Source organism: Talpa occidentalis, unplaced genomic scaffold (genome assembly GCF_014898055.3).
Source record: "Talpa occidentalis isolate TD23 unplaced genomic scaffold, MPIMG_talOcc4v2.1 talOcc4.4, whole genome shotgun sequence".
Taxonomy (NCBI): domain Eukaryota; kingdom Metazoa; phylum Chordata; class Mammalia; order Eulipotyphla; family Talpidae; genus Talpa; species Talpa occidentalis.
The window spans coordinates 115,323,117-115,335,767 of NW_023604295.1; the positions used below are offsets into that span (position 1 = coordinate 115,323,117).

Consider the following 12,651-nt stretch of genomic DNA (forward strand, 5'->3'; position numbering starts at 1 on the left):
TACTACAGGAAATACATGGTAAGATACTATCCTTTGTCTTAAATTCCTTGTAGAGGATCTTGTATTTTCTAGGGCAGTAAATCTTAAATGGTTTGTGTTTTTCCAAAAGTCCTACTTATTTTTAAATCTAAAGGTGGGTAATTATAAAATAAAAATTACAACATTAAAAAAGTATGAAGCCACAGGACATAGCAGTCAAATTTTTAAGTATGCTTGAAGATATTATTAATATATATGTTTGAGATTGACCTTGTGAATGGAATGGAAATATGAGACTCAAAATAACTGTGCTTATGGATCAAATTACAGCAATTTTCTTTAAGAATCCATTTAGACAACAGAATTATTTTATTTAACATGGATTATTTCATATAGTGCAAGTACTTAAAGTCTGTTTGCTTACATAATAGTCAGGAAGGAAAAAAGAAACGCCCCTGACTGAGAGTTCACATTTGTTTGCTTTGCAATTAGGTGGAATTCTTTTAATTTATTTCTCTCTAGTAGAGTTACCATTATAAAACAGACTTACTTTCTTTAAAACCCAGTGTAGTAGAAGATCAAAGGTCAGGAAGAAAGATGTGAAACTAACACCTTTTCCTGTCTTTTCTTTTTTTTAACTAAATTGAAGACTCTAAATGTCATGTTTCAACTCTTACTTTAATCTCTTCCCCATATTTTCTAGTTATATGATATTTGATTGTGCACTTGGTCTGCCAAATTCAAATATAGCCCTCTATATCCCCCGTAGAGTTGGTTGAATTAATATTTTAAATTTTTGCTTTGAACTGAATTTTTTCATACCAGTGGTTTTTAACTCAGAGCAGTTTTGCCCCATAGGGCATCTGGGATATTTTTTTTTTAAGATTTTTTTTTTTTTTATATTCCCCATACATTTGCACCTACCTTATTTTAACCCCAATCCCTCCCCTCCCCACCACCCTCATAGTGTGTCTCTGGTTTATAGTTGCTTGTTGAATTTGATTTTTTCTTTATTATAGTTATTCTTTTTCCTGGTCCCTTATTTAGGTTTTCTAGATTCCAGCTATGAGTGAGACCATCCGGTATTTTTCTTTTTCTTTCTGACTTATTTCACTGAGCATGATCCCTTCCAGCTCCATCCATGTTGCGGCAAATTGCTTGAGTTTATCTTTTTTGATTGCTGAATAATATCCATTGTGTATATGTACCACATCTTCTTGATCCAGTCATCTATTTTTGGGTTGTTTCCAAAGCTTAGCTATTGTAAATAGTGCTGCTATAAACATAGGGTGCAGGTGCCCTTTTGAATTAATGTTTCTGTGTCCTTTGGGTAAATACCTAGGAGTGGAATTATTGGATCATATGGAAACTATCTTTAGTAGGTTGAGGAATCTCCACACAGCTTTCCATAATGGTTGGACCAGTTTGCACTCCCACCAGCAGTGCTGGAGAGTTACTTTTTCTTCACAACCTTGCCAACATTTGTTGTTGCTCGTTTTTTTGATATGTACCATTCTGACTGGTGTACGATGGTATCTCATTGTAGTTTTGATTTGCATTTCCCTGATTACAAGTGATGTTGAACATTTTTCATATGCCTGCTGGCCATTTGCATTTCCTCTTTGGAGAAGTTTCTTTTTAGCTCTTCTGCCCATTTTTTGACTGGATTATTTTCTTTGTTTTTGTTGAGTCTCATCAGCACTTTGTAGATTTTTGTGATCAATCCTTTATCATTACCATTGTGTGCAAAAATTTTCTCCCAGCCGGTGGGGTTTCTCTTTGTTTTTGTTATTGTCTCTTTTGCTGTGCAGAAGCTCTTTAATTTGATATAGTCCCAGCTGTTTATCATTGCCTTCACTATCACTGCTTTGGGTGATGTGTCTGTAAAGATGTCTTTGAGGTGCATGTCATGTAGTGTTTTTCCTATATTTAGGAAATATTTTTAATTGTCACACTGGTGGTAGTTCTGGCATATGGTGGGTAGAGGCCAGGATGCTAGTAAACATGCCACCTTGCACAGGATAATCCCCTGCCTCCACCAAGAATTATCTGGCCCACAATGTCAATAGTGTTGAGACTGAATCTTTATAGAAATAATGTTAATGAATTTCCTTTGTATAACATAAAAAAAGTCTTATTTTGATTCCCATGAGATGGTGTTACTATTTGGAATATTAAAGTATAAAGGAAATTTGGGAAGAATCTATGCGAGGTATGAATAGGAGAAAATAAAAAAGAAACCAGAACTAGAGTCAAGAAAGGAATTAAAAAAATATGTGGGAAGGAGGCTTTTCATAAAACTCATGTTACTATTTTTAAGTGATGTAACCCAAATATGTGCATTTCTTATAATGTTTTGAAACTCTTGTGGGGCTCAGAAAATAAATCCTTGGATTTTAAAACAAGAAGTCAGTATCAGAATAATAGTTCTTACATATTTGTTATTGTTGGATGCTTCAATTTTGAAAGCCTTTTAAAAATAAATGGTTAATTGTAGGTTTTTTTATTTTTTGAAACAATTGTTCTTAAAAAAGAATGGAAGGAAAGAATTTGATTATATTCCTATATTGAACTTATTCTTTGCTAGTATTAGGGATAAAAGATACATAGTTTTAGCCTTGGTTTGAAACTAGCTGTGTGACTTTATATGGTCACTTAACCTGTTTTAAAATAGGTGCCCTCTAAATATCTGCTTGTTCACTTGTAATTCTCTTCTTTGACGCATTTCCTTTTCTCTGTGATGTTTACTGCTGAGTTATGATGAAAAAATTTTAGGCTAGCTGCATATGATTCAGCTTTTAATGTAACAGTAATGTCTCTACTAACTTGTATCCTTTCCTGTAAATTTACTTAAAAATATTTTAGTTTGAAATAATTATGGAGTGACAGGAAGCTGCAAGTAAATGTCCAGGATGATTTGATTTACTTTTTTTTTTTTTTTAAGATTTTATTATTTATTTATACAAGTGCCGGGGATTAGGCCAGATGCGCTGGAGGGTGAGAGGATTCACCAGAGACGGAGCGGAGCTTCTAATCTGTTACTCACTGAAAACATTTTGTTTCTGCCATCACTTTTAAATTGATTGTCCTAGTAGGTGAACAAATTTCTGTGATCCAGAATGAAATTATTAAGAAATTTATTCTTAATCATTATTAAGGAGTTTGAGAATTTTTTAGGAATTTGGGAAAATTCATTGTCATTGAAACATTTACTTTGAATGAGGAAATAGTCCTGCACTTAGTTATTTTGGGATGAAAGATTTTTCCACCCAGGCATATGAAGTTTGCATCTTTTAAGACCATGGGTTTCTTTTCACATATTTCGCAACTGAAAACTCAAAATGTCTGAGTAATATTTTATCAGAGTGTCCATAAACATGTGTCCATGGTCCCTTTAGTGAGTATGAGAATCCATTTCTGATATCTTATGTAATGACTTGAAGTCACATTTAGACAATATAATAAGCTATATTATAAAGATGTAAGGGGATTGCTGGTAAAGAGTTTGAAAACTGTTACTGTGACACATATTGAATATGATACAAATTGTGTTTTCATGTTTGTATAGCATTTTTTAAAATCTCAAACTCTACAAGTATGTAGACTTTTATTTTATTTTAATTTTTTTTAAAGATTTATTTATTCATTTACACAAGAACTGGGGTATAGGCCAGATGCGCGGGAGGGTAAGAGGATTCACCAGAGACAGAGTGGGGAACAGAACAGGCAGACTGATGAAATACACTGCTGAGGGGAGCAGGAAAGCTCTGCTGCGCCATGTGGGACCCTCGCTGGTTGGCTGGGATCGAACCGGCTGTGGACAGCTTCACAGTGGTGGCGCTCAACCGCCTGCACCACCAGAGGAGGTCCGTGTGTAGACTTTTGTATACAATGTTATCTTGGGAAAAGTTAGTTGTAGATACTTCATCTTAGTCTATCTTTGAAAATTTGAGGGACACTGAGCAATTGGTGAATGAATCAACATGTGATTGAATCCAAAGGAGGAGATAGATAATTGGTACTTTAAAATAGTTTATACTTTTTAATAAAAAATACCTTTCCCCATTTTATTTAATAAAGGGATTACAGAATGCACACTCATTATTAAAAAAGTTAAAGCAATGCAAACATACAGGAAATAAAAATAGTATATCTTGCAGAAAATGAAAGGTCCAAGACCTTATCTCTTTATTCTTTGACTCTTTCATTGTGGTAGCTATTTTAAACAAATTTGGTACATTTACTTATGATATTTTTATGTTAACTTATGGTATATTTTATAGTTTCACAAATATATATAATTGTAATATTTCATTAATTTTTTAATACAGTAAAAAATTAAAAGTAAAAAAAGTAAAAAAATATCTTTCTTTTTATCCTACTTCCTATGGATAACTACTGAAGAAATAACTTTTATTATAAACATTTTTAAACATAGCCAAGAGTAGAGAGAACAGTTATGAACTGTATACTTAGTTTTAGTATAATTTCATATGTGTGTCTTCCCACAAACACACTCTAGATTATATTAATGTAAATCTTAGATATATCATTTTGTTTTTGGATATCTGCAAGACATAAGGGCTTTTAGGGGGCTTCCCTAGTGGTGTAAGGAGTTAAGACTCAGCACTAAGAAGCTGCCATAGCCACTGCAGCATGCAGCATGAGTTCAATCCCCCGGCCAGGGAGGTGACCCACATGGTGCAGCAGACCTCTCCTGGCTCGCCCGCTGTTCCCCTCAGCAGTGTATTTCAGTCAATCTGCCTGTTCTATTCCCCACTCTGTCTCTGGTGAATCCTCTCACCCCCATACCTCTGGCCTGTATCCCAGCTCTTGCATGCATAAATAAATAAATCTTTAAAAAAAACATAAGGGCTTTTAAAAAAGAATCGTACCACAATATACTTATTACACCTAAAAAAATTAATAGCAATTCCTAAATATCATTAGATATCTACATTGTATTGTATTTTCCCTGATTATTTCAGAATTCTTTTTTCATTGATTTATTTGAATTAGTATCCAAATGGGTATATACATTGCATTCCATTTAATAAATTTGTTTGCTTCGTTGATCCACTGGATGGAAGATAAAACTGAGTTCTCTCCATCTTCCTGCCACTCTTAAACTTCTTGTATTTAATGTGGTTTTGATATATAGAGATATGGATATTTCATTCTTGGTCTTTAAAATGGTGGCCATCTACTTCATCAAGTTCACTGAAAAAAATTGACTTCTTAGCAGCAGCGATTCTAGAAGAAGAGATTGTGTTGGATACATTGAGAGACTGTACATTCTCCAACAGGGGGTGTCTTCCTAAGGGATTTGCATGAGTAGTTATGATTATATTCAATTTTTCTTAGGTTATCACTTTTGTATCTATCCTACTTAAATTATGATTCCACTTTGTGGTAAACTGAAGAGAATTAGAATTGGGAGTATGTCTGCAAAATTGTTTTGAGTTCTTCACTCAATAAAATTTAAATAAATGTTTTGCTTTTATGATGGAGTAATGGCAGTAGTTTTATTTAACACATTTGTTGAATGTGTATTTAATAGAATCAATCTACCAAGCAGGGCAGGTCACCTTTCCCTTTTACTGTCCTTGTCTATTGTGTACGTTTTCCATTATCCCAGAGGGTGTCATTCATGTTGAGTGAGGGTGGGAAACAGTAGGTAAGTGAGTTGTGGCAGACCCCAAATGCCTTCCCTCTGCTTCCCCACCAAAGCAGTTACTATATTTTCCTGTGTTTATATCTGAAGATTTCCTTAGAGAAAAAGAGTCATGGTTTATAGCAAAATATATTTGAAAATGATTTCTGTATCTGTACTTTGGGTAAAGACTGACATCCTTTTTTAGGAAGTACATTTTATTTCTCTCATACTTGCCTAGTATATTGTTATTTCCATGCAAAAACTTATGTAAAATATATCTACTTTGACATGGGAATGCAGATTATTTTTTAGTGATTTGAACATTCATTATTTGATATCCATGTTTTGGTACCATTAAGTTTTTGAGGTTCACTTTTTATATATTTGTTATTCCCATTTCTATAGGTTTGCAGCAGATCTCACATCTCTCTTCTTATGAAATTATAACTCCTTGGAGATTAATTAGAGAACGAAGAGAAGCCCCTAGGCCCTATTCAAAAGAGGTAAGTTATTTTTCTCTCTTTATTTTATGCCTGCATGACTTATTTATATATAATATAATGGAAAATTTGTACCTTTTGACTTCCTTTCCCCCCTCTGCTCCCCTTTCATTCTCCTCCCCCTTTCCTCCAGGCTGCCGCTTCTGGCAACCACCAGTTTGTTCTCTGTATCTATGAGTTTGTTTTTGTTTTTCAGATCCTACATGTAAGTGAGATCATACTGTATTTGTCTTTCTCTGTCTAACTTATTTCACTTACATAGTCATCTGAAGGTCCATCCATACCATTGCAGGTAGCAGGACTTCTTTTTTCACTGGCTGAATATTATTCCACTGTGTATGTAAAAAACACATTTTCTTTATCTGTTCATCCATCCATGAACACTTAGCTTGCTTCTATATCTTCCTGGAAATAATGCTGCAGTGAGCCTGGCATGCTTTTATCTTTTTGAGTTAGTATTTTAGTTTTCTTTATCTAAACACTCAGAAGTAGAATTGCTGCATCATGTTGTAGTTCTGTCTTTAATTTTTTTAGGACCCTCCTTGCTGTTTTTATAGTGGCTACACTAATTTACATTCCCACCTTGAAGGGGTCTCTTTCCCCCCTATTCTTGCCAACACTTATTCTCTTTTTTGATAATAACCATTCTATAGGTGTGAGGTGATATCTCATTGAAGTTTTTATTTGCATTTCCCTGATGATTGGTGACATTAGTACCTTTTCATGTGCCTTGTTGAAATGTCTATTTTTAAAAAAAATACATATATTCGAATTACTTCCATTTTTAAATCAGATTATTATTATTATTATTATTTTGCTGAGTACTTTATATATTTTGGTTATTAACCCTTTGTCAGATATATGATTTGCAAACACTTTTTTCCTACTTGGTAGGTTGTCTTTTCCTTTTGTTGACAGTTTCTTTGCTGTGCAAAAGCTTTCTAGCTTGATATAGTCTTACGTATTTATGTTTGCTTTTGTGCCAAACCCCAAAATTCATTACCAAGACCAATGTCAAGAAGCTTACTATGTTTCCTTCTAGGACTTTTATGGTTCAGGTCTTACTTTCAAGTCTTTAATCTATTTTGAGCTAATTTTTATATATGGTAAAAGATAGTGGTTCAAGTTCACTCTTTCATATGTGGCTATCCAGTTTACCCAACCCTATTTATTGAAGAGATTGTCCTTTCCCCATTGTGTAGTCTTGGCTCCTTTTCCCTAAATTAATTGAGTGGATTTATTTCTGGGCTCTTTAGTCAGTTTTCTTCATCTATGTGTCTTTTAAAACAGACACTACTATACTATGAAAGAGGTAAGTTATCTCATGAGAAATAGGTATTTAAATTTTTCTTTTTTTTCTAAAGACAAGGATATTATTTTCAGCAGTGATTGTTTCAGTGAATAACTTGAATTGTTGAGTAGCCCAACACTATTCATATGGAATGCCTGTCCACTGGACATTATCCTACTAAAATTATAGTATCTTTTTTTTAAAGACAAAATAGTTGATTTGAAATATAGCAGAGTGAATAGTTAGTTGAATAGAACTCTTTGCCAGGGAAAAGATGAAAGAATCTTCATAAAGATTTCTAATTCTTAACTGACCAGTAATGTTTATAGTTGTTTTAATGAGAAATATAATAAGAATTAACCTCTTAATTTGTGGTAAGTGGAATACTTTATGCTGTATCTTCACTGACACTGGAGAATAATGGTGTGCTATATGCATATATATATCATGTCTGGGGTTATTTACAAAAAAAAAGTGAGTTTTATCTTCATATCAGAAGAAATATACCATGTTGTTAATGGGATGCAAAGTACACAAAAACTATCTTTTATACTATTTTCTCTTACTGTAAAGTTGAAAGCTAATCTGTTTGGACTTCAACTGATTTTATAAACTCCCCAGCGTTATAGAAGTAGGAAAAATAGGGAACATTTTGATGATAATATTTGTTGAGTCCTCTCTTTTTTTAATGAAATAAAGAGTTATGGTAAAGTTGAACTTCCTGGTTCTAAAGGTCATGTTAAACATTTCTGGCTAATGAAATAGTGAGGTGCTGGGGAAGTTGTGTCAGTGTGTTTGCAGTAGAGAAGAGGATCCCATGAACTTAAGGATGTGTAAGTTACCTTATTTCAGTTCATTGACTCTGAGATATCATCAGTTGTAAGTCACACTATGAATTAATGTACCACTGATGAAGAGAGAAATGGAGTGCTACCCGTTACACTGCTGTTCCTTTATAAATGCACCCTGATTTCAGAGATGATCATATGAGGGGAAAATGTGTGTTTTAGAATTGATGAAATGTGATAAATTGTGTGAAGAGTCAAAATCTTAAAGGAATATGAATTTTCTTCATCTTTTGAATAACTAGAACTAGGTATAATCTCTTGAAGCTAGGAGGTTCATTTCACTTAAACTTTACTTCTTTATACTGTAGATAATACATGGATGGGCTGAATAAAAATAATTCCTGAAATTCTGGGTAAATTGTAAATGAATTTCAATAGCATTTGGATAAATATGTGATGATTTTTAATAGTAGCTTATTAAAAGATGGCAGGAGTGATCAGAGTATATTTTTATTGTTGGAGCAGACATAAAGTTCCCCTGTAAAACACTTTGAATCAGCACCATATTATCTTAATTGAAGATGAAATTTCCAGTGTCCTACAAATACCTGTTGTTGAAAAGTATATTGGTCTATTACTGTTCTTTTCTCCCTTTATGCATTTAGGTATCTTATGTCATTCAAGCTGAAGGAAAAGAGCATATTATTCACTTGAAAAAGAACAAGTAAGACATTTATTTTACTTTGACTTTTTAGTGGTTTTTTTTTTTCCTTTGGTGGTATAATATTTCTTTTGTAGTTAAATGTTGTTTAGCAGATTGATTAAAAAGTGAGAATGATAAGAGTAGAAACATGGAAAAGTTCATACTATTTTGTATTTGTGTTGAAATAGAGCCAGGGAGAATAAGTTTAAGAGAAGGTTGTATTTAAGAAGAAAACTTTATAGTTGAATGACAGTGAAAAAAAGACTTTATAATTGTCAATCTAGCCGCCATAACAAAATATGATCCCAGACATTTAGCTAAATGACTTAGCAGAAATTTTTTTCTTGTAGTTTTGGAGGCTGGAAATCTAGGATGAAGGTACTAGTGGGGTTGGTGTTTTGTGAGGGCTCCTCCCTTGCATTTCAGGTGGCCACCTTTTCCTTGTGAGCTCAAGTGGCCTCTCCTGAGGCTGCGTGCTCGGAGTGGGCAGAGGGAGGAGGAGCAGGTTCTCTTAGGTCTTTTTAAGGACATTAGTTTTGTTGGCACAGAGCCTCACCATATGACCTCCTATAACCATAATCACATCTGTAGTGACACCATCTCCAAATACAGCCCCACTGAGGTTAGGGCTTCAACATATGAATTTGGGGGAAGAGGAGGCATTCATTTCATAAGAATAGTCTCTCATCTCCCCCCCCCCTTTATTTTTTATTAATTTTTTTTTTTTTTTAGGTTCTGCTTCAGATTTATTTGTACAAATAGCACAGGAAGACACCAGTGCCCTGTAGACAGCAGCCTAGGGGTGACACCAGTCCTTCTGTCCTCACACGGGCAGACAGTGTTCTCTATTCTTAAGGCTTTGCGGGGGCCTGGGCACCTTTGGCAGCCTGGGTACCTTTGGCGGCCTGGGTACCTTTGGCAGCCTGTGTTCCTTTGGGGACCTGTGCTGCAGCCGCATCCTTGGCCTGGGTTTGAGCCTTGCCCTTTGGCCGCGAAAGCCTGAGACCCTTGGCGATGCGGGCACGTGCATGTTTCCCAAGCTTGGGGTGAGCGATGTAGGCAAGTCGGCTGAGCTTGCGGCTGCTGCCCTTTGGGATGTTAGCCCTGACCGTCTTGGTCTTTACAAGGGCCTTGATAGCCTCAGCACGTGCACTCATGGCCTTGGCATTGTTGGCCTGCATCTTCTTCAGGCCCTTCTTGTTATGCTTCTTGGCAAAGCGCATGTTCCTTAGGAACTTGGGATCTACCCCCTTAAGAGATTCGTATCTTTGGGATCGGGGTTTCTTGATGCCATTTCTGTGCCATTTTCGGGATTGGTTGTGTGTGGTGTGGTTCTTGGACTTGGCCATGTCTGCACCGAGGCCCGCGGCTCCCCAGGCGCCTTGAGCCGGAAGAGCTATTTTTTATTAATTATTATCATTAATTTAGTGAGATAAATTACTTTAAATTTAAATAGATAAATTCTTACTTTACATCCTTGCAAGTTTTTTACACTATAGGATTTCTTCCCATCAGGCGTGGTAACCTTAGCTCTCCCACCACCAAAGCACCCATAATCCTCCACCATAGTCCATGGTACTCTCCCTCTCACTCCCCCTTTTATTTTATTTTAAAAAAAATATTTATTTATGGGTAGAACTGGGGTGTAGGCCAGAGGTGCAGGTGGTGAGAGGATTTATCAGAGACAAAGTAGGGGACAGAACAGGCAGACTGACTGAAATACACCGCTGAGGGGAGCAGCGGGTGAGATAGGAGAGGTCTGCTGTGTAATGTGGGTTGCTCCCTGGCAGGGCATCAACTCAGGCTGTGGATGTGATAGCACTGAGCCTAACCCCTATTCTACCAGGGAGGCCTTTCCCCCTCCCTTTTTTTTAAAGATTTTTTTTTTCAAAGACTTACTTATTTATACAAGAACAGGGTGTAGGCCAGATGCGCGGGAGGGTGAGAGGATTTACCAGAGACAGAGTGGGGAACAGAACAGGCAGACTGACAAATTACACTGCTGAGGGGAGCAGCAGGTGAGACAGGAGAGAGAGGTCTGCTTCACCCTGTGAGATTTTCGTAGGCTGGCTGGGATCGAACTCGTCCTACAGAGGCTATGGACAGCTTCACAGTGTGGCATTCAACTGCTGCACCACCAGGGAGGCCCTCTCCCCTGCTTTTAATCCTTTCTCATTTGGGCATGTTTTCACCCGGTTCCACTTTGGTAATCAGTGTTCTTCGACTGCCTTTTTAAAATGCCAAGTTACTGACTGTGTTGAGTCACTCACTTTCCTGTGGCCTGTCCTGTTCCCTTCTTTTTTCTTATGTAACAAAACTCCCAATATTGTGAGTGAACCACCCCAGGAAAAAAAAAAGCTAACTAATAAACACATTTACTCTGTAGTGTGAATGATGGGCTATGGAATTTTGTTGTCAGGGAAGTGCTATTCAGAGTGTCCTGGAACCACCACCACCAGCAGCACCTGGGAGTTTGTCAGAAATGCACATTCTTTCCAACCCTGGAATGAATCACAATTTTGGGAGGGGTAACAATAATTTGTGTTTTACTTATTTTTGAAAATGCCTGTTATGATCTCCCAAACCATAAACTTAGATACGCACAGTAGTTTTCCATATAGTGAAGTGGGATGTGTGAAACCAGGCGTAAGCGTGCCAGGACAAAACTGCACAAGCAGGTGGCCAGACTCCTGCAATTACCTTTTTTTGTAGTACCTTTTTTTTGGTCCTGTCCCTTTTTATTGCTTGAGTGTATTTATTCTTATTCCTTGCCAAATTTTGAATGAGAATCTAAAAAAAAAAAAAAAAAAGAGGTCACCAAAGGACTCTGCTCCCATGTGAAAGGGAGTAGTGAGCCCTAGGACTCTGTTGCAAAGAGTGGTATTTAAGGAATTCTTGTTGGTATTGTATTGCGAGGGTCATTTTTCTTCTGTTCAATTCTTATACATTTTTCAGTCAAAAATTTTAAGAAGTCAGTGTTTTAACAAGCTTTCTGAGATTTTTATGCCTCCTCAAGTTTGAATAGTACTTTTTATTTAGTCTTGATGTTGACCCCAAGGGTTTGAACTTCCCTGGCAGAATTGCAGGCAGTGTGACATATTTTCAGACAGAGAGGCTTTCGTAGCCTGCTACTGTATTTGATGGACTTATTGAACATTTTCTGTGTTCTGTACCAGGTACTTAGAAATGTATCATTCAATGCTTAGAAAACTCCTGAAAGATCCCTCTTGATGTAAATATGTACGGACACCTAATAGATCTAAATATTTTCTCCTGCTCTGCTTTTCCACAAGGAGATGTAAATTAATTAAAATTATTTCAATAAAATATAAGTTCCTTATGTTTGCATAGTTTTCAGCTTATAGAGCATTTTCTTAACTTTATCTCATTTATCATATTGTCATAACAATTTTGTAATAGATCAGTTTTTATTGCTGCCATCTTGTGTCCCTGTATGTGTGTTGGCCAGTCTGTATGTGTGTCCCAGCTAATCTGCCCGAGATCCCTGAGCCAACTCTTTTCCCCCTCGTGCCCCTCTTTCGCTCCAACAAGTTGAAAGAAACTATCATGAACTAGGAGAAACTTGACAAACAGCAGGTATAAATGTGCATTGGTGGAAATGAATTGCTCAGAGAGAAGGAGGTGGTTCATAGAACAGCAAGCGATATGAAAACTTGTAAACAGAATAGAAGTATTCATCTTTTCTCCTTACCTCATCCCTTCAGAATTAGGAA

At 36.1% G+C, this 12,651-nt stretch overlaps 2 protein-coding genes across 2 annotated transcripts in view; one reads left to right on the forward strand and one right to left on the reverse strand.

Annotated features, from left to right (window-relative positions):
• The window catches only part of ADAM9 (ADAM metallopeptidase domain 9), a 90,881-nt gene that overhangs the window by 10,227 nt on the left and 68,003 nt on the right, over positions 1 to 12,651 (forward strand). The window contains exons 2-3 of the mRNA XM_037526099.2: positions 6,041 to 6,138; positions 8,880 to 8,938. Coding sequence (XP_037381996.1) covers positions 6,041 to 6,138; positions 8,880 to 8,938 — 157 coding nt within the window. The remainder of the gene's footprint in view (positions 1 to 6,040; positions 6,139 to 8,879; positions 8,939 to 12,651) is intronic.
• Positions 9,645 to 10,307, reverse strand: LOC119257829 (60S ribosomal protein L29-like). The gene has a single exon (XM_037526100.2). It carries the CDS (start codon positions 10,264 to 10,266, stop codon positions 9,769 to 9,771), a length of 498 nt encoding a protein of 165 aa, XP_037381997.1. The 5' UTR covers positions 10,267 to 10,307; the 3' UTR covers positions 9,645 to 9,768.

What these genes read in the sequence shown, in the direction of transcription:
- LOC119257829 (XM_037526100.2), bottom strand. Translation starts at nt 10,266, where the DNA reads ATGGCCAAGTCCAAGAACCACACCACACACAACCAATCCCGAAAATGG.